The sequence below is a fragment of the Megascapheus bottae genome, chromosome 14 (assembly GCF_031878675.1).
Source record: "Megascapheus bottae isolate mThoBot1 chromosome 14, mThoBot2.hap1, whole genome shotgun sequence".
Classification (NCBI taxonomy): Eukaryota; Metazoa; Chordata; class Mammalia; order Rodentia; family Geomyidae; genus Megascapheus; species Megascapheus bottae.
In genome coordinates this window covers 54,255,992-54,278,045 of record NC_143522.1, presented here as the reverse complement: position 1 = coordinate 54,278,045, position 22,054 = coordinate 54,255,992, and the positions used below count along the sequence as shown (strand labels likewise).

Here is a 22,054-nt window from a genome sequence, read left to right as displayed (position 1 = left end):
CCTTCCTTCCTTCCTTCCTTCCTTCCTTCCTTCTTTCCTTCCGTCTTTTTTTTTTTTTTTGCCTGTCCTAGAGGCTTGAACTCAAGGCCTAGACTGTCTCTGGGCTTTTTCACTCCAATTTAGTACTTTACCACTTGAGCCAAAGCCCCATTCTGGCTTTTAAATTTTTTTATTTTCATTTTTGCTGGTTAATTGGAAATAAGAGTCTCACAGGCTTTCCTGCTTCCGCTGGCCTCAAACTGTGATTCTCAGCTCTCCTCCTTCTAAGTAGCTAAGAATTTAAGCTTGAGCCACTGGTGCTAGGTCCCCCCCACTTTTTTTTAAGTAAGTTGTTTGGTAGGTAATGGCAGTTCACAATTGTTCATTGGCTATATTTCAAATAAGATTAATTTTTAAGTTTTTTTCTTTCAACTTCATTAAGAAATGAGAGCATTCTAATTTTGTGATGGTCAAAATAGGTATCTATAGGATTTAGATTCTGTCATTGAGCTTGTTTATTTTTATGCCCTCTTTTTCCGCTAATTTCCATGTAATTTCTAAGTTATTTCATAGGGGAAAAAAGAAAAAAATTAGATTTCTTCACTTTATTGGCAAGACTTCTGCATTTGCACTTAATAATTTACATTTTCTATCTCACAAAGTACGTTGAGCTCTCTTTATATTTATATGCCATTGGGAAGCATCTGACAAATGAGCAGATTTATAAGAAAAGAAATTAGTATAGTCATTTCATAAATAAGTTAGCATCAAGGAATGCTGTAGTCAGGAAGCACCTGTGTCATTAACTAGTACTAAATAACTGTCAAACTAATGAAGGTGTGGGTGTTCTTGAAAGGACTTATTATTTGTCACCTTAATTGGTTTTGACTTAGTTGTGTTCATTTGGCTAATAAATGTTCCTCTCTTGTAACCCTCTGTTCTTTCTCACTGGGGATTTACCAGCTCCAACTGGGTTGAGTTAAGTATGAGAAGCCATTTTGCCAACAGCCACATTGAAATAACCATCCAGATCCATGGAGGACTTTCTGGGCTGTAGGGATATACCCAGAATTAACAGACCAAATATGCCATAATGTATAGAACCAGGCATTTCATATAGGGATTAAAGCATATGGTGATTACTTTGGTACTGATCCTGGGCCATTAAATAATTTACTGCTCTTTAGGTGTTTGTTGAGGTGAATGCAAAAATCTAAGAAGTTTGCTGCATAGGATTTTGAGAGAAAGGCTTGATATAAAATTTAAAACGAAAACCAAAGCCAAAGAAACAAAGAAATCCTCTGCAGACTTTCCATAATTAAGCCTTCATTTGAAATCAGTGGTCTTCTGAACATCAATGGTTCCACAGAATGGCTTTGCAGGTTCAGAGTTCCATTTAGCATAATCTGGTGGTGTTGGCCCTGCTGTGACCCTATATGGGCAAGAGCTCTCTGTTTTATCCCAAGATTCCTCGCAGAAGCTTGGAGCACAATAGATAATAAAATGCTTGACTGGAAGGGTGAAAACATATAGTGGTTGTCTCTGAAGTTTCTATGGAACACTGACTCTTTATATAAAAAGATTAACCAGGATATCAGTGGAAGAAAACTACCAGGCTGGGACTTTTGTTGTTGTTGTTGTTGTTTATACCAGGCTGGGACTTTTAAGAATACCAATCAAGTAGATGACTGTCACTGAATATGCATCTTTGCTCCCTTTCTTCAATGATTTAGTTTATCAAAAAAAAAAAAAAGACATAGACTGGCTGTTGGAATGGTTGTGCTTGTTTTCAGAGCTGTTAATAAACACATCTGAAGTGTCGTCCAGAGCTTTATACCAGTTATTGCTAGTATTTTTCCAGAGCCTGCCCTGTGGCAATTCTGGCAGGTTATTGGAATACTGAACAGAGGGAGAGGATATAAAGAGTTTGCAAACTTGATAAGATGATTATATGGTCAGACTATTGAACCCTATTTGCTTATTTGTTTTGCTATTCTTAGTTCAGTTCTCACAAGTTGATAAGATGATTTGGTGATACCTGCTTGCGTTTTGACTTTCCTCTTGGGCAGCACCTTAAAAAAAAACCTGATGTACCTTTCAGACATGTTACTAGAGGTTTCTTGATCATGGTAATTAATTTAGGATTTATTCTAGCACCTACATATTCTATAAACTGATAGGAATGAACTAATAAACTAGTTATTAAAAATACACAAATGATGGGCCGGGAGTTTGGCCTAATGGTAGAGTGCTTGCCTAGCATGCACAAAGACCTGGGTTTGATTCCTCAGTACCACATACGTAGGGGGAAAAAAAAAAAAGCCGGAAATGATGCTGAGGCTCAAGTGGTAGAGCTCTAGCCTTGAGAAAGTCCAAGGACAGTGCTCAGGCCCTGAGCTCAAGCCCAGGACTGGCAAAAAAATACACAAATTAGGATGATGATTTTCAACTGATATTAAACCTCAGTTTGAACAATAAGACAGGAAGAAGTGAGGACCTATGATAGCAATTGTGGAGCGGATGAAAGATGTAGATAGATCTTGTGTTGCCAGGTTCTCTTCATTTTCAAGAGAAACTAGAAATCTCTTTTATACAAATAATGTGCATTTAATATGTTCATGGATCAAGAAAACTTATTCTTATAAGACTACCAATTTCTAACCCCAGATCTGAACTTTTTCTACTGCTGTGAACTCTCTGCACACAGGAGATAAACTTTGTTTCTCGCCCAGTGATACCTAATACGAATGTGTAGTGTGTGTGTGTGTGTGTGTGTGTGTGTGTGTGTGTGTGTGTGTGTGTGAACTGGGGCTTAGGGCCTTGAGTTCTTTCCTGGCTTTGTTTTTTACTCTAGGCTGGCACTCTATCACTTCAGCCATATTTGTGCTTCTGTCTTTAGGCTAGTTAACTGAAGATAAGAGTCTTAGATTGGTCTACCTGGGCTGCTTCAAACCTCAATCCTAGGATCTCACCCTCTCACCCCGATAAGGAGTAAGTAGCTACGATTATAGGCATGAACCTCTACTGCTTGGTCTAGGTATTCAGAGTTCTTATTTGTTGCAGAGACCTGTGTTCTCTTCTCTATGACTACTTATTTCTTCTTGCAAGATCTTAAAGTGTGTAGAAGAATCTGTGCAGAAATTTTTCCCTGTGGAGTATTCTCTGTATTCCACCTCGAGGTGGAGTCTATCTCTGAAAGCACACCCATTTTCCAGGCCCCAAGTGGAAGGAGAGGGAGAGAGTACGCATGTTAGGTCACTCACAGTTTCCCAAAGCATTCCTCATGGCTTCCCATGGATATGCAGGCAGATCTAATTAAATTCTTTAATTACATTTTGTGGATAAACTTAATGGAATAAGTATCTCCAGATCACCAGTCTCGGAAGAATTAAGCTGTACCTCCCTCAGCTTCTCTGGAGCAGCAACTTCACATTTTTCATTTAGAATAGTTGTTTTCCCTGAGGAGGCATTTTTTTCTTGAATATATCTAATATGTCTGTGATCCCCAAACTGCATACAGAGTTCAGATCATTCTAATTACTCAGGAAATGTGGTATGAAGAGGGCTAGGTGCTGTTACTAGATGAAGTTTCATTTTTAACCTTTGTTGAAAAGGGGTACTATGTATTAGTAACAGATGACTGGCCTCTTAGAAATTTTGTAGCACTCGGCTCCTCATTGGATTTCCTTGCTCTGATAGGTAGTGGTAGTTAGTGATTTTGTGTTTGTATGGAGGGGGGGGCTGTTAAAGGGTGTGCAAGCACTAGGGACTTGAACTCAGGTTCTTATCCTCTTCCTTGTCTATTTTGCCTAAGATTATTACTACCACTTAAGTCAAAGTTCTACATCTGGTTAATTGTAGGTAAAATTCTCAGGGACCTTTTCCGCCCAAGATGGCTTTGAACTATGATGCTCAGATCTCAGCCTCCTGAATGGATATAATGACAGAGTCTTCAGTGCTTGGCAGATGATGACTTTTATTTTTATCCCCTTTTCTACTTGCTGAGCCCACAGGACCTGTCTAAATTCATTTCTCAACCATGCATGGATTTGTTCACTTGGTGTTCTTTCCTACTAGAAAGCTTCCTCCATATAGAAAAGGGCTTTTCTGTCCTTGCTCTCTTCAGAATTCTTACTGTCTAGGACTAGGACAAGGTTGCCATGTGGAATCAAGGTGTGTTTATTGTTTTTGTTTACCCTTTAAATATGTCCAATTTCTATTTTTTATTTATCAGATGAAAACAAATATATAATAAAAAAGAAGAGCAGAGTTTTGTTCAAACAAAGCCATGATGTTGGCAGATTTCATACCATAAACATTTATTTTTTAGGCTAGATGTTAAAAGCTTTTAAAAACAAAGACTTTTAAAAGTCTTTGAAAAACATATTTTTGTTATCTTTGAGTACTTGTACAAATTGGTTAGAATTACAATGTCTCTTTTTCATTCACATCATTGCTCCCTACCCAACCCTTTCCCTATAAAGGGAACTTGCAAGCAGAGGCAGTTTCAGTCCTAAATCCTCTGATGATGAATATAGATTTTTTTGTAAACTATCAACTGTTTACCAGGTCTGGGTCAGAAGAAGAAGTAACTTGTGGCTTGGCTTCCAGCTTCCATCTGGTGATCTTGATCACTTGAGCTTAAAATAGCTTTGCAAGTTGGTCATGTGTGATGCCATTAAAATTTGTACTCGTATTGTTTGGTTCATATTCAAGTAGTATTCATCTGATACATTCTGTTTCTTCCCTATCAAACAGGGCAAGGCCAGTGAGGTCAGAAGTTAGTTGTTTTCTGGAATGTGTTGATGAAAAAGGGGTTGACAGTGAGTGACAGAAGAGCTGATTGAGTAGGGCAAAGCCTACATTTGCACGTGAACCTTGAGTCTGATCTGGATTTGTAGGTTATTCTCATATAACCCGAGACATAGACTAGGGTTGTCCATGTACCACTCATCCATCCCACTCATCCAAGATTGTTGTTTCTGGGAAATTTCACATGAACCTGTAAAGACTTCATTTATCCAACAAGACTCAGTGCAGCTGCCTGTAGAAATCAGGATAATTCTGTATTCTGAGAGCATTTTAATAGAGCACTGATTACAGATTGCAGACACCTGGTGTTTTGTACTGAGGATAAAGGATACAGTTCCAAAGACAAGGACTGAGTGCGACAGATTCCTATATTCCTACCTTGTTGTTTCTCAGGGCCTGGAATAAGTACTGAGAAGTCCTTACTATAGCTGATCCAAACCCTGGCACAGTTAGTATGTGTCTGCAGGCAACTACCAATGCTGCAGCATTAATTCCCATAGGCGTAATTGTAAATATGACTTTGCCAGGGCATGTGCACCTGGCAGTGGCTCAAAGCAGCAAGCCAGTAGAAGGGTCTCTGCTAGTTGGAGTTAGAACAGAGGTCTAGGGTTAGAGGTTGGCCATTGTTACTGTTGATTCTGTGCTGCTTGGATTAGTCTAGGCCTCTCTACATGGGCAGTCCATTATTGCTTTTGTCCTCAATAGTCAAAAGAGAAAACACAAGCTAAAAATTGAAGAGAAAGGTGAGAGCCAAAATTCAAGGTTTAGAAATTCATGTGCTAGATGTATTCTAGTCCAGGACTTCATTTTATGCCAACTCCTAAGAAGGAGAACAAATCTGTAAAGTGATTCCACTCCATCATGATTAATCATGTTTTTTTTTTTCCTTTCTTCATCTTGTTCTCCAACCCTACAACCTGTTCCCATCTTTCATAAACTTAGAACCTTTCTAATGTTTTATATTATCATTTCAGACTTTTCCAACTTTTTATGTTTCTGCTTTTGTATGTCAGTACTGGGGTTTGAACTCAAACCCTGGGCACTGTCCTTTAGCTTTTTCATTGAAGACTGGTGCTTTACCATGTTTGTGCATTTCCTCTTCTGGCTTTTTGGTGGTTTATTGGTGATACATTTCTCATGGACATATCTACCTGGGTAGATTTCAAACCTCAACGCTCAGGTCCCAGCTTCCTGAGTAGTTTGGATTACAGGAGTGATCTACAAGAGCCCAGTCAAACCTTTCCAAGTTTTGTTTGAAAACTCATTGCATCAAAGTGAAAATCAATGTCTAGTCCAGACCTCCAGTTATACAGTTTTAGAATTACTCTCTGCCTAGCTTCTGTAAGTTAAATGAGCAAATTGAATGAAATAGACAATCACCAACATCATTAAAATTTGAAATTTAGAATGCCAAATCTCTGCCTCACCTATGCTTTTCAGCCTAGGTCTAGGCTGAAGTGTAGGGCAAGGCTTCAAAAAGGTATCAAGGAATGGTTGATGTTTGGCTCCTTCATTAGAACATGAAATGACTGAAACTCTCCTACAGATCCTTTTAAACTTGTGAAGCTGGGGGCACTGCCTCTAGCTAGGCAAGCAGCTTAGTATGACAACCAAAACATTGGTAGCAAAAGATTGAAAGCACAGAAATTATGAGGGGGAGGTAGATGAGAAGGTCCAAGCTTTTTGTTTGAAATGCCAGAGCAGGGGTAATACAGTAAAGGAAGTGGAAAGGCGAGTTTCCCTTGAGAACCAGCACAAACCTTTGAAATGTATGCCTTTCACATTGAAGCCTCTTCTGGTTTGGAAGCTAACCTACAAGGTTCATAAAACTGCCTTTTGGCAATCATCCAAGACTTTCTCAGGAGTTGACTCCTGTTACAAACTGGAATTGAAAGGGAGTGTCGAGTAGCTGTGATGAGGCTCAGTGGGTGCTGTCCTGTTCATGAATACAGTAAACTACTGGAGAATCTCCCTGGCAATATATTGTCAGCTCCCCCAGTTTAATTTGTGGAATCAAAAATAGCTCTGTCCTAACAAGATTATGTGAACTTCTTTGCCAACTAAGCAGTGTGACATGAACACCCAAGAGGAACACATACCAAGAAAGAATGACCTGCCAATTTGTTATCTTTGTAGCTTCAGGATAGGGGTGCTAATGGTATCTTGTCTACCAGAAACCAAAACTAATGACAGACAAACTGTGAAGCAGTTGAGTTTGTTTGATTTACCCAGGTTCTATTTTCGCCTCAGCTTTTCCAACATTTTTGTTCCCTTAATAGAAGCTAGTAAGGAAGAGCAGACTCTTTTGGAATCATGTTTCCTAGGTTCAAATCCCTACATGCCCTGGAAAAAAATGTGATCAAAGGACAGTTTTCTTATTCACTCTGAGCTTTAGCTTCTCATCTGTAAAGCAGCATTCCTCATCTCAGAGTATAAACATTTTAGTTGGAATTTTTACCTTTCTTGTGTCATTGAGTCAGTGAGGCAGACTGAAGCAAGCCTTCCTGTTAGTATACTGACTCTACTGCACAGCCATATGTTCATGAAGCTGACCAGTGGACAGACTAATTATAGTTGAGATTACTATCCTTGTCAGATCCTTAGGAGATCAGAAGTGTTAATGAACCTTATTAAAATTTTACTTTTGACAGTGAGACATTAAAGGACACAACACCTTGCCTTTGAAAACAACAAGATATATGCGAATCAAGCACAACAAGTATCATATTTCTTCCATGCTCTTTACTGGAATGGAAGGCCTCATATTTGAAAATAGCATTGGTGACTTACCCATCATAGAAACTCATTGAAGCTCTCTCCCCAAATCAGGGATTCAAGTAGGGAATTTTCATGCGTGTGTGCATGTATGTGTGCATGTGTGCATGCATGTGTATGTGTGCTCATGCACATGCGAACATGGGCCAGTACTGGACTTGAACTCGGGGCTTGGGCACTGTCCCTGAGCTTTCTTGCTCGAGGCTAGTGCTCTACTTCTTGAGCCACAGCTCCATTTCAGACTTTTTTGATGCTTGTTGGATATGAGTCTCATAAGCTTTCTTGCCAAGGGTGGCTTCAAACCTTGATCCTCAGATCTCAGCCTCTTGAGTAGCTAGCATTACAGGTATGAACCACTGGAACCTGGACAGAATATTGTTTTAAAGTTGCTGTTGACAGGAAGTTTTGCTTTGATTTAGAAACAGCAACAGGAAATACATGCAGTCCTTTCAACTATTTTACAGCGTAATCAATTTCATGTAATTTTGAAGGAGATTTTCTTTAAAGGCACATTATCTTTTTAATGTTATATTCCTTGTCTCTTCCAAAATAGAATTTGTTTAAGCAAAACATTTAAAATTCACTTGACTATCCACTCAACACATAACTGACATGAAAGACTAATCTTAACACATTCTAGGGAGTGCTTTTCACATTTTTGTTCTAAATTTCATTTTTAATTGTTATTGTAACAGTAATGTACTGAGGGGTTACAGTCACATAGTTAGGTAATAAGTACATTTCTTTCTGAATGGTGTGACTTGTTTCCTCATTTTCTCCCAGCTTTCCCCTCCTTATCACAGTTGTGTAGTCATTTTCAACATGGTGTCTAGAGAGCCGCACTGCTGCATTTGTTCACCCTTTGTCTCACCATTTCTGTACTCCCCTTTACTTTCTCCAAAACAGATAAACTTACATACAAGCCAAAGGCACAAAAATCAAAAACAGTGACAAATGACAGAGAAAAAGAAAAGAAGATATATAAAACCGCTTGTTTCCATTTGTTCTTTATGGCCCAGCAATTCTACTCCTGGGCATTTATCCAACAGACCACAAAAGAAAGGCCATACAAAAGCTACCAACACAGCTATGTTCATGGCAGCATAGCCAAAGGTATGGGATTAACCCTCAGCAGATGAATGGGTCCATCAGAAAGAATGATGTTGTGTGTTTGCAAGGAAATAGAAAGACTTGGAAAAGAAATTATATTAAGTAACATAAACTAGACCCAGAAACATAGTGTGTATGGTTTCCCTCCTTTGTTATAACTAGAAAATAAGTGTGTAAGTAAACACATTGGACAAGTGTAAAAAATTATACTTGGACATGATAAATTATACAGTTCTCTAGACATTCACACAGTGAGACCAAAGAAGGATATTCTCAGGAGAGGATCATAAAGATTCAATGTCGATGGGCCGAGGATCTTATAAAATAATGTAGCTAGGATTACAGGTGCAAGGCCCCAGTATCTCATGCCTATAATCCTGGCTACTCAGGAGGCTGAGATCTTAGATCTTGTCCAGCCAGGCTGGCACTGTGGCTCTGGTGGTAGAGTGCTAGTCTTGAGCATAGAAAGGCTCAGGGACAGAACCCAAGCCCTAGCACCAGAAGGAAAAAAAAAATGTACTCATTGCCTGACTCACATAATTGTATTCCTTCTGTACATCATCTTTATAAAAACAATGAAGTAAATTAAATATATGGGCTCTAAATATTGTAATTACAATCTTGAAAAAGCAAGTTTTGGAAGCCATCCTTAGTGGATGCTACATTGGAGACTAAATGTAAAAAAATACTTTGTACATTCATGAAATGTTGTGCAAGCTTTAGTGATTCCTACTAGTTCTTTATAGAGCAGATACCATGCACTCTTGTTTATGTGATTTGTTTGGTTGTTTAAAAGCAATTCACCAAATATGTGGGGAGAAGAGTCCTGTAGACAATGATTCTGAACTGTAAGACCTCAACAGGAAACCAGGTCTTAGCCCTGGAGATACATCTTTGGCCCATGATCAGTACCTTATCACTTAGTACCTGAGTGATCACTTCAGGTGAAGTGAAATACAGTTTTGAGTTCCTCTTCCAGTGTATTTATCTGCCTCATTTCAAATATGTTTTCTAACTGATAAGAGAACATGTTAGCTTTTTTCATATCCTGTAATTTTCTTTTTCCTGTTTCAAAGCTTCTAGCTCATTCAAGGATATTGCTAGAGGAATTTCTCAGTGCCTTATTAATGCAGTGTCAATTTCATAGATGTTATGAGGTCTTCACTGTGGATTCTTGATCTGGTGTTCTGGTTCTGATTCTTCTCTTGCTTTCCACCATAGCAAGCCTATTCCATAGCCCTAGCTGTTTATCCCAATGAAGAATGTTGTGATTCTATTTGTAAATGTTGAATGTTCTTCCTAGATTAGAGCTATTTGTCTATTCTACTGGCACTTTGACTCCCCCTTTTTGTTTCTCCTTATAAGAATTATTAAGAATAAGCAGTGGAACTACATGGAAACATGGATGGCAGAATTGAAAATTTAATCTATTATTTATTCTCGTGATGGCATATTTTGGGGAGAGTAATGTTTTCATCTATTAGAGGATAATGTTGTCTAAGAAAGCTTGAAGTATATGAAATGCATAACTTTTACTTCAATAAACTTAGTAAAGTGACTTGGTCTCAGATTTTCTCATTGAATTCATATGAATTCAGAAAAACATAAATTTGATCTTACTTTAATATTAACAAATTGCACTTTTTTCTGACTTCTAGGTGGAGTTTTTCAACTTCTCAGGAAAATTAACATTTTGGGTGGATATTTTTCAGTTTCATGATTGTGCAATAACATCTGACTTGTACATTTAGTTTTTTTGCATTTTTTATTGTAATTAGTAAAAGGGTTACATGATATTTGCCAGATAGAAGGTGCATTAATTCATGTACATTGATACCCTTTCACATGTCTTGGTACCCATTTCCCTCCCCCCCCCACACCCCCTACCTTTCTTGGTTTTCCCCTCTTCCCTATCAAATTTCAAATAACCAAATACAAATAAATTCAATATATCAGATAACAAAGTGAGATACTATAACAATATAAGATAACCAAGGGACAGCAAAGGAGATGAGAGACAACATAGTACATTAAGGACAACAATCATTCGTTATATGGCTTTTGTTTACATTTAGTTCTTACATATTGTGGAGTTGAAGGGGAGTATTTGAACATTTTTCTACTTTGGTTTCAACATTATGACCTTGTCAAGGTCAAGACCTGAAGCATGAAGAAGCAATTAAATACAGTTAAGCTTAACTCATCTTTGATTGTAGTCTATTAGAAGAACACTGGCGAGTGGAAAGGGTTGACTGCATAGAGTGGGAGCCGAATTGGAGGCCTTTCAGAACGCGGGGTGTTTTTAGAAACTCTTTTAGGTAGGAATGGTGGGGCTCTAAACCAAGGCAGAAAAAATGAAGGAGAAGAAAAACTGATGGAGGGCCAGGAGTTTGGCCTAGTGGTAGAGTGCTTGCCTAGCATGCACAAAGACCTGGGTTCGATTCCTCAGTACCACATATATAGGGGAAAAAAAGCCAGGAGTGATGCTGTGGCTCAAGTGGTAGAGCTCTAGCCTTGAGAAAGCCCAAGGACAGTGCTTAAGCCCTGAGTTCAAGCCCCAGGATTGGCAAATAAAAAACAAAAACCTGATGGAATGGAGAAATATTAAATCCACAGGTCCTGGTGATTGGATTGATAGGAGAAATTGAAGGGGTTGAAGGAAGAGAACAAATCTAGGATATCTTTCTGAAAATACTCAGTTATTCACTGGATGGCAGAGGCCTTCTGAATTTGATTGCTTTCTGTTAACTTTCCATTAACTGTGAAAAATACTCAAGAAAATTAACTGAAAGAGGAGTTTTCTGGGGGAGCTCAGGATTTCACGGATTATATCTGGTGGTTAGTTTCGTTGTTTCCCATCTGTGGTGAATCAGAGCATCATTGCAGGAATACCTGGTGGAGCAGAACTGCTCACCTCATGGCAAGGTGAGCAAGGGTCAGAGGAAGAGTATATTAGGTCCTAAAATCACCCACCAGGCCATACACTCAATGACCTCATTTTTCCAATAAAGTCCACTTCCCAAAGATTGTACTATCTCCTCATGGCACCACAGGATGGCAATCCTGTCTTGGGAACATGGCCTTTGAGAGGCTTTTAAGATCCAAGCAAAAGAATCCCATAAGATTATAGGTAGATGTTGAAGTTGGGTAGAATTGCGTAGAACTGCCTTGTAGTAAAGCCTAATTTTAGAAAATAATCTTATTTCTCTTCTTTCTATGATTTGGGATTTACCTTCCTTCCACATACCAGAGACAACCAACTGGATTTCCCATGTGCCATCACCTTAACTCTTCAAGGCTTCTGACATGGATGTCAACACACTGATTGCATTTCCTCACATTGCATAACATAAGAAATGTGATTTATGTAACTGTAACCCCTCTATACATTGCCCTGATAATAATAACTTTAAAAAAGCTTGACAGAGAAGATTTTAGCCTAGAAAGTATTAAGGGTAATATCTTTTAGTCACCATTGAAAATACTCATGTATTTTGCATCCATGATGCAAAAAAATAAAACAATAAAATAAATAAATTCATTCAAAAAACAAAAGAAATATGTGCTGCCTATTTACAAAGCAGAGTTGAAACAGCTCACTATCCATAGTACTTGTGTTGTCACAGCCAAGGCCCAAACACCATTAGGGTTCTTTATATTAGATTAACCAAGCATCTAATAGTATTAAGCTGAATAAATGTTGATGTTGTCTCATCTCCCTAAAATTTGTCAAGGGCAGGGTTTAGTTTTTTGAATCCCACTTTCTTCTGCTCTTTCTCTTTCTCCTCTACCTTCTAGTCTCCTGACCATAAAAGTAAATGGCAATTATAGTGGAGACCAAAAGTGTCAGTGTTGGAATACAAAATCATCTCATGCTTGTACCCCTCTGCCAGGTCCCTGAGGTCACTTGTGTTTCTAACTCTTACTTTAAGGAATAACCTTATTTCTTGGTTACTTGGGTAGTGGTAAGCTATGTCATTACAGTAGCCCTGAACTAACAAAATGTATACATTTATATATATATACGTATATATATCTATATACGTATATATATATATATATATATATATATATATATATGCTTGAGTTGAGGGCCTGAGCACTGTCCTTGGACTTTCTCAAGGCTAGAGCTCTACTACTTGAGCCTCAGCACCACTTCCCTCTTTTTTCTTTGTATGTGGTACCGAGGAATCAAACCTGGGTCTTGGTGCATGCAAGACAAGCACTCAACCACTAGGCCAAACTCCTGGCCCCCATATATATATTTTTTTAAGATGGCTCAAAATATGAGAGGTAAAGAAGGTCTTGAGGAAGAACAAGACAATGAATAGTTTCAACTGGGCCCGGTGGCTCACGCCAGTAATCCTACCTACTCAGGAGGCTGAGATCTGAGTATCAAGGTTTAAAGCCAGGCCAGGCACTAAAGACAGTGAGACTCTTATCTCCAATTAACCAGAAGAAAAGTGGTAGTGGTGCTGTGGCTCCAGGGGTAGGGCAGTAGCCTTGATCTGAAGAACTCAGGGACAATGCCCAGGCCCAGAGTTCAAGCCCCATGACTGATAAAAAGAAGCAAGCAAACAAACAACAACAACAAAAACCAAGTAATTCCTGTAAGCATCAGTTAAGAGAACCAGCTGCTTTGACTTGCAAACCAGATTTCAGGTCGGTTCCTTGGATAGAAAATCTTTGTAATTACATCTTTGATGTAACTGGAATATGTACTGCTGTTGTATTCACCTTGCTTCCTTATTCTGGGCACATGGTTTTGGGCTGTATATTAATTTCCACCAAGAAGATATATGAGCTCATAAAGCTGTCTTATTGAATCAAGAGACAAATGTCCTTGCATTGGGTCTTCATGAAAACTTTCTCATCCATATCCAGCAATTCCTGTCTAGTCGAGACTTCAGCTCCTTTTTAGGCTAATGGCTATTAAATTTGGTGGCAAATTTTAGAACAAGAATAGAATTTCTTAAGAGTTTGGTAAAATACACATGTTTGTTCTGACAGATCTTATGAAATAAAAACTTAGAGGTTTCAATTTTTTGACTCTACTTTTTAAAAAAATGTGAATGTGAGGTGCGAAAGCAAAAGCCATGCCAGTTGGACGATACTGAAGAGAGGATGCACATTGAGCGTATGGTTTACTTTCTTCCTTGCTTAGAGAATGGTTTGAAGACACTCTCTGGTTACCAGAACTCTCAGCCTTAAAACTTGGCTTTGGATCCAAAGGCTGTACCCAAACTAAGAGATACACATTAAGAGAAAATGACATAATATGTATATAAATGGAATCCATGAATTTATTTCTCATTTTCACAAACCTTGGGAGAGAGAAAATCACCTTCTCTGTCTTGCCCACACCAGTTTTACAAAACTTATTGAAAAATTAAATAGATAGATAGATAGATAGATAGACAGATAAATAAATTCACTGTAGGCCCCAGTTACCTGAAAGATAGCTTCTTGGGCCTAAGATGGATGGGGCATTTTTACTCCCAGAATGGTAAGTGCTAGAATTCTGTTACATTACCATTGTCTCTTTTGTATGTCTCTAAATGCTGACAAGTGAGAAGCTTTGGAGCTGAAAATGAACTAGCCTGTGTTTCCCTCTTTTTGAAAAATGTCTTGGAAAAAATCAAAGCATAAAGCATTGGGGGGTTCTGTTTGCTAACTTGGGAGAGATCACAGTGTATCCGTTAGTAATCAGCAAAAAGACACTTTTGTCCTCAATCAGCATGAAAAACCCAATGTTAAGCATAAAAATGTCATAGTGAGAGCAGTAGATCAACATGTACAGCTGAAAGATGAGCGTCAATAAATGTATATTCTCATCTCACGTCTTACATATACTTAGTGCCATAGAATTTAAACTAGGAGAAATGTCCTTAACCAGTGGGATACTCTTTTTAACATACTTTTCTTCTACTGGAAGGTAGCAGATCTTGGACAGGTTAGAGATAGACAGCTGTGTGAATCTTGCAATGGTTAGGATCCTCCTCTGGTCTTCTATCATAAATCTTGGGATTTAAGAAAAACCTTTGATGTGGTCAATAGTCAACTCCTGGAAGACAGACAATCATATTTTCACATGTTTGTTGTATCTCATTTGAGCATAAGGTGGTTTGTAATGGGACTTTGTTTAGCAGCTAGCTCAATTTTACAGTAGGATGAGGAACTCTCCCAGCTGCTGTTACCATGATATAACTGCTACAACCCATTTGTCATATCTTTTAAATATTCTTTCCAATCTGCGGATCAATCCAAGGCTCTGAATTCTGATTTTCTTCTCATTGTATTTGTGATGATCTTGGGGATTGAACTCAGGGCACTCATCCACTTGAGCCACAACTCCAGCTTTTTTGCATTTATTATTTTCAAAGCAGGGTCTTTCCTCATGTCTGGACTGGCCTGAACTATAATTTTTCTACTTATGTTTTCCTCTGTCACTGGGGTTGACAGGCATGTGTCAATGTCTCCAATGAGTGATATGGCATCTCTCAAACTTTTATGCCCAGATTGGCCTTGAACTGTGATCCTCTAATCATCAGTTTGTTTGTTATTAGAATTACAGACTTGAGCTACTGTGCCTGGCCTAATTCTGATTTTTTTAAATTGCCTGAACAAATAGCAGTAGTTTGTTACAGTCTACTCATTAGTAAAATGATAGAATATAGAAAATTTTCTTAGTTGCTGTTGACCCAAAGGGAGGCAGGATTCATGTTCAAATTGACCTTGAGCATTACAGATACAAGTAGAATTAAGACCACTAAGGAAGTACACGTTTTGGAAAACTAAATATAACATGGGGGCTTTGTCTGTGTAAGTATGGTGGGGAAGACTCATGGTGAGTCAGCAACATACTGCTTTATCTTCTTAATTATTGGGCACCCACTGCCAGTTAACTACAGGAGCACAACGTGGGAACTGCTGGGTAACATTTCCAAAATACCTAGCATTAGTCAGATGCTTTTTTAGAATGTCATGGCCACTTCGGCTGAAGAACCCTGTGGAGACTTTGGCAGGGGTCCAGAGCATTGGCAACGAGATGCAGAGGAATGCTGGAAAGTAGACATATTGTGTGAGGCTAAAACATAAGAGTTCATTACTGAGCTAATCAAAGGCAGCCAAAGGAGGATGGTCTTGTCTTGATATTGTAGTTATTCTGTAGAAGAAGATCTAGATGTTTCCATTGTGAAGGGAGCTAAGGATAAGGATGTACATTGGACTCAAAGGGGATATAGAAAGGGAATAGTGGATGTCTTGATTTTTGTGATCATCAGACAGCGGAAAGCCGTCTAAACAGGAAGTATGAAGCTATGCTCCTTACACAATAGGAATCCAATGGGCACTACTGGGCAATTGGAGTGAGATGCAGTTGGTGTAAAAATTCACAGAGTCCCTAAATACCATTGCCTTTAACATTTTCAGGGAGTAAATATGTATTTTCCATTTTTGACTTATCTATTGCAAGAATGAAGACTTTGCCTTTAATATTTCTCTTGGTGCATTTCAAGCAATTAAATGTTTAAACTGCAAATTGAAAAAGTACTTCACCTGAACATGAGCTTGCTGTTCATTCTTCCAGAAGCCCTGAAATGCTGTAAGTTCCAACTTGCCTTTTCTTTATCTTTAGAAATTTCACTGCGTGCCCACATCGCTGCTTCTACAATGAGTGCCAAATCTGCCATCAGCAAGGAGATTTTTGCACCTCTTGATGAAAGAATGTTGGGAGCTGTCCAAGTCAAGAGGAGGACAAAGAAAAAGATTCCTTTCTTGGCAACTGGTGGTCAAGGCGAATATTTAACTTATATCTGCCTGTCAGGTAATGAAAACCAAGTGATAATGTTATTAAAAGAACTTGTTTTAAATCAGTGCATTCTAAGGTATCTGGAAGGGTTGTATTCATTTTTATATATGGCTACTCTTTCATCCTTGTCGTATCTTCTGTTACCTTTCTCGGATCTTTATTCACTCATAGCTTCAGCATTTTGAAGATCCATTGTATTGAAAAAAATGAAGTTCAGTTTTAATGCATTTTTCAGTTCATTCATTTCCTTTATCAGAAGTGGTATGTGAGGATTTTTGTTTAGAATAATTCTTGGTAGTCAGATAATATTCATTACTAGCAGCCTGAGTTTCGTTGATTTTCTTTTTCTAAACCCTTGCCAACAATTAGTAATAGTTTGTCTTGAGATAAATATTGGCACCTTATGGAATGTGAGAAAGAAGCTTCAGTTCACAAACCAATGCTTTGCCTGACAGCCGGTCCCTTGTCAGGAATGTGCATCTGTTTTATTAAGCCAAGAGGGTTGTTGGATTATTTTTTTTCCTTTCTGTTTGTGATTATAGCAGATCGGTGGGATTTACACCAAGTTTTCTGAGATAAAATTTGGATAAATTTTCCATGGAGTTATGGGTGATGCTAATCTGAGCACCTGGGGCATTTGTTGTATTTCTGATAATATTTCTTATAATAGAGTGATGGAAAAAATAATATCTTACATTTAACTCATCTAATTTCTTTCAGCTGTGGTTTGGGAGAAAAACGTTACTTTTTGGGTCTGCTTTTGGCTTTTTAAAAAAATTAGGTCTATGGAGGAAAGAAAAGGAAGGGGTGTTATTGTCCAAGAAGCATTTTGCACTCATTATCTGATTAATGGAATTATAACTCTTTGTACAACTACTTAATAATAACAATATAAAGTCTAAATACAAAAAAATGAGACTAGAAGGCAACAAAGAACCAGAAAAAAATTAAGTCTGTGGTAAGTTTATTAGAATTCATTTCATGGTGCAAATAATGTTTCATCAAATAGGACATGTAAAATTGTAAGACTTTATCTTAGATTGAAGAGAAATAAAAAATAACACTTTGGAAAGAATGACTGCACTTACTAAGGAAGTTTTATTGACTTGAGTGTAAGGCATGAAACATGGGTCTCTTGCAAAGAAGGATTAGACTGTTAGAATTTGGCTGTTGCTAGAAGATATTTGTATTTCTTAGTGCGCTAAGCAGGACTTGGCATATGGTCAGGACTTAATTAGTGAACAACTGAAAGAAGTTGCCTTTCCTAAAACATTTCCGGTATTTTATTAATAAGATTAGGATCCTAGAAAATTCTTTTCATATTCTTACATTAGATCCTAGCGCTTTTCTTGTATCAGTAGTATATAATGTATATTCTAATGAATTTTATTTTGTGTTTGGGCTGAACTGAAACTGACTGAGCACAAATTCACAATGTGTCTAATTTTATTGAGCTCTTGTCTCTCTAGTCTCTGGTGTCTCGACATTTCCTTGAGATTTCATAAAGACAGGTATTTGAAGGAAAATTGGATGATTCACCAGCCCATTGAGCTTGTGTAGTATATATCTATAGCTGAAGGAGAAAAGTTTTATTTGGAATTTAGGTATATGCTATTGTCTGCCTGATCATGAAGTCTAGGAGAGTGATACAGGGACAGTAACAGCCTCATCTCAGTGAAATAGCATAACATTTCCCTGAGCATAGAGGACAATGACCTGGAATCTGCTGGATAACTGAATTCTCTTTCCAAATTGCAAAGGCATTCAGGTTAAAAGTCTGAAACTGTGAGAATTGCTTTTGGCTTGCAGTGGAAGAAAAAGAAATCTCTTGTCTGTTTTATGGTTTTGAATTTTGAGAGGATAAATGAAGTAGAGCTGGCATTTCAGCAGACAGTAGAGTGGAAATTGGGGCTGGAAAAGGTTGGTCACAATGACACCTGCTTTTTGCAATATAATTTTTTCTTGTAATTGGCAAAGAAGTAGCCATCTTTATTTTCTCACTTATGTCAAATTTAGAGGCACATTCCTGCTAAACTAATACTTTCATAAGGAAATAATGAGAGCCAGGCGTGATGGCTCATGCCTGTAATCCTAGCTACTCAGGAGGCTGAGATCTGAGGATCAAGGTTCAAAGCCAGTTAGGACACAAAAGGATCTGAGACTCTTATCTCCAATTAATCTCTAGAAAATGGGAAGCTTGGCTCAAGGGTAGGGTCGTAGCCTTGAGCTGAAGAGCTCAGGGACAGCACCCAGGCCGAGTTCAAGCCCCATGACCCACACACAAAAAAAGAAATATTTAATCAGATATGGACTAAGTTCCTTGTTATGTCCTGAGTGCTAAGGATACAACTATTACAAAAACTCAGAGATTCCTAAGTTCAGCAAGGAAGAAACAGTAGATATAATAAACGTAGACTCTGAGAAGGCCCAAAAGGATAAGTCTAAATAATCATATGGGAACAAAATTTGGACTGTTTAAAGAACCAAGAGAATTCTATAAAAGTAGGACTTGGTTAGTTTTGAAGAGGGTAGTGTGAGGAGGGCAGATATCCCATGCAGAAGGATAGAATGTTGGTTCATTAACAGACCAAGCAGGATTTGGGGCTTTTCTTTGTCTCCTATTCGGTCTATGCTTTGAAACTGACCATACATAGAAGGCTTTGAAGTGAAAGTTGAACCCTGGAATAACATCCTCCTTCCCGTAGATGCTTTCTGGGAGGCCAGGGCCTTCAACTATTGTGGCTTATTTGGTGAAAACCAGTGATTCATTTTTAACAAGCAAACTTTGTCCAAATTAAGCCAAGGTCTGAAACTCTTCAAACAGCATGAAGTATTAAAGTAAAAGACAAGAGAGAAAGTATTACTTTCAAAGCTTGCCAAAATATTCATCTAAGAGTGGGTGTTTTGTGTGTGTGTGTGTGTGTGTGTGTGTGTGTGTGTGTGTGTGTGTGTGTATGTCTGAAAAAAATCTGAGAGGAAGATATCTGTGATCATAAAACTTTATTAGTTTTTTTTATAATTTAATTTTATTATTTAATATTTAGTGATCAGAAAATAAAATCTGGAATAATAAAATATACTTCCATCATAAATTCTTCATGCAAAAAGTTTAGTAAACTTTAGAAGAATTTGTCAGCATAATTAATAAGTTCCTGTGTATAAGCAAAAGGTAATTCACTCTGTGTTTTAAGGCTTCATGAGAAATTAAGATGGATCAAGTAAAAAAGAAATATCAACACATTCTTAAGGACAGGTAACACAGAATAGCATACCAGAGGGGAATGGAATAATTTAGAAACCATTTAGGAGAATCTCCATCTCTTTATTGTCTTCAGACTTCTGATTTAAGGAGGACAAGTGAAATCATGCAGAGTAAGGGACATCAAACTCTGCAAGCATCAGCTTTCATCTAACTATGAGAAGAAATGAATATCAGAGCTGGGAATGTGGCCTAGAGGTAGAGTGCTTGCCTAGCATGCACGAAGCTCTGGGTTTGATTCCTCTGTACCACTCACAGAAAAAAAGCCGGAAGTGGTGATATGCTTCAAGTGGTAGAGCATTAGCCTTGAGAAAGCTCAAGAACAGTGCCCAGGCACTGGCAAAGAAGAAAAGTAAAGAAAGAAAGCAACATCAAGAAGTCATGGACACAGGCCTTCCATGGAGTGGTGTCAAGGAGGGACGGTGTAGAAACGGAAAATGAAGGCGTCCATTGCAGACAGGACATAGAGCCTGAGGAGAGGATCCTTTCCAGAGAGGGAAATACCCAGAACAGGTCAGAGCAGAACTCAGATTATGTGGAAATTAAGACGAAGAAACTTGGCAGGTATATGGGTAGAACAACGGCAAAGTCTCACAAAGGACCCATTTTGGGAAGAGAAAGCAACTTAGAAGGAAACCTTTGCAGTCGTAGTATTAGGAAAACAAGGCATCAAAAGGTGGCAGGCTCCCAACTCAAGACTGTCTTTCCTTTCAAACTGGTGTCCTTTACATCAGGTTTTACAAAGGGCCAACAATACTCACAAGAATCAGTCACTTGTCCCTTCCACGATCATTTGGATTTATAAAATTAAACTTGATACATGCTAAATTAAAATCAATTTGTTGAGCCTGCAGTTTGGCTTAGTGGTAGAGTGCTTGCCTAACATACATGAAGACCCTGGTTCAATTCTTCGGTACCACATACATAGAAAAAGCCCGAAGTGGTGCTGTGGTTCGAGTGGTAGAACTTTAGCCTTGAGAAAGCTCAAGGACAGTGCTCAGGCCCTGAGTTCAAGCCCCAGGACTGCTACCATCCCCCAAAAATCAATTTATTAGTAGAAATCAGTTCCCAATAGGGTTTTATAATCTCTTGTTACTCTGTAATCTCTATTTTCGTGATTGTTTGAATTTAGTATGTGTGATGACCTTAGCTTTCATTTCCCCCCACCCCACCTGTAGACCATGTTGGTTTATCTTCATAAATGGATAAAGGTCTTTCCTTGGCTGCCTCTCCTTATCTCTACAGGAGCATATGGAGACCGTAATTTTTGTCATTTAGTACCTTCTTTTTTTACAGTTCTTGTTAAAGCAAAAAACAAAGTCTATGCAAAATGAGTTTTGATTTGTAGAGAGAACAAACTTTTCTTTGTAAGTTCTGAATATAGCTTGATGACATGCTTTAGATAAATAGGTCAGGAAAAGTAGTGATACAGAGTAGGAGTGTAAAACTACCATTCTGGTTTTTTTTTTCTCAGTGATTGTTACCCCTAGCTATTAGAAAACTTCTAGAACTTTTCTAAGCAAGATGGGCCAATCCTACATCCTACCACTAATGGATCTCTATATTCTGAAAGTGTTAAATGCATGAGATTCTATAACTAAGGTTGAGTAATTTCACTACTTTGAGGTTTTATTTGGGGCTTTCCATTGGAATATTTGATATGATGGTACCTTTTGGTACCCAATTTTATTTTTAAAAAAGGCTTTCTAGTTCCCTTGTTTTCCGACCTTAATCAAACTTCTGCATTTGTGGAAACTTCAATTTATTCAGTTACAAATTTTAGATTCAGTAGATTCAGGATCCTTTGAACTCTTAACATTTGAGGACTGTGAACTCCTTTAGCAGTTTTTAGTTCTTTGGTTTTCCAGGGTTTTTTTGTTTTTGTTTTTGGCCAGTCCCAGGGCTTGAACCCAGGGCCTGAGCACTGTCCTTGGACTTTCTCAAGGCCTAGTGCTCTACCACTTGAGCCAGAGCACCACTTTCGGCTTTTTCTATGTATGTGGAACCAAGGAATGGAACCTGGGTCTTCCTGCAGGCTAGGCAAACACTCTACCACCAGGGAAAACACTCGGCCCCTTTGGCAGTTTTATATCAACATTTGCACTTATTCTATGCATTTCATATAAGGAAGAATTTGGGTTTCTTTATATAAAATATAGACACTTAAACATTTATGAGAGTTTCAGAAAATACAGATTGGTATTGGAATCAGGACAGCCAGATTTTATTGTTAGTTAGTGATCTAACATGAAAAGAAATTTCAAATCTACTTTCTAATTCAGATTGTATTTCATCTCAAAGTATATGTA

The 22,054-nt window shown here is 38.1% G+C and overlaps 1 protein-coding gene across 2 annotated transcripts in view; it reads left to right on the top strand.

Moving 5' to 3' along the window:
* The window catches only part of Stxbp6 (syntaxin binding protein 6), a 256,606-nt gene that overhangs the window by 61,292 nt on the left and 173,260 nt on the right, over nt 1-22,054 (top strand). For both annotated transcript variants that reach the window (XM_090345319.1, XM_090345321.1), the window contains exon 2: nt 16,313-16,501. In XM_090345319.1, the coding sequence (XP_090201445.1) occupies nt 16,348-16,501 (154 nt within the window). In that variant the 5' untranslated portion in view covers nt 16,313-16,347. The remainder of the gene's footprint in view (nt 1-16,312; nt 16,502-22,054) is intronic.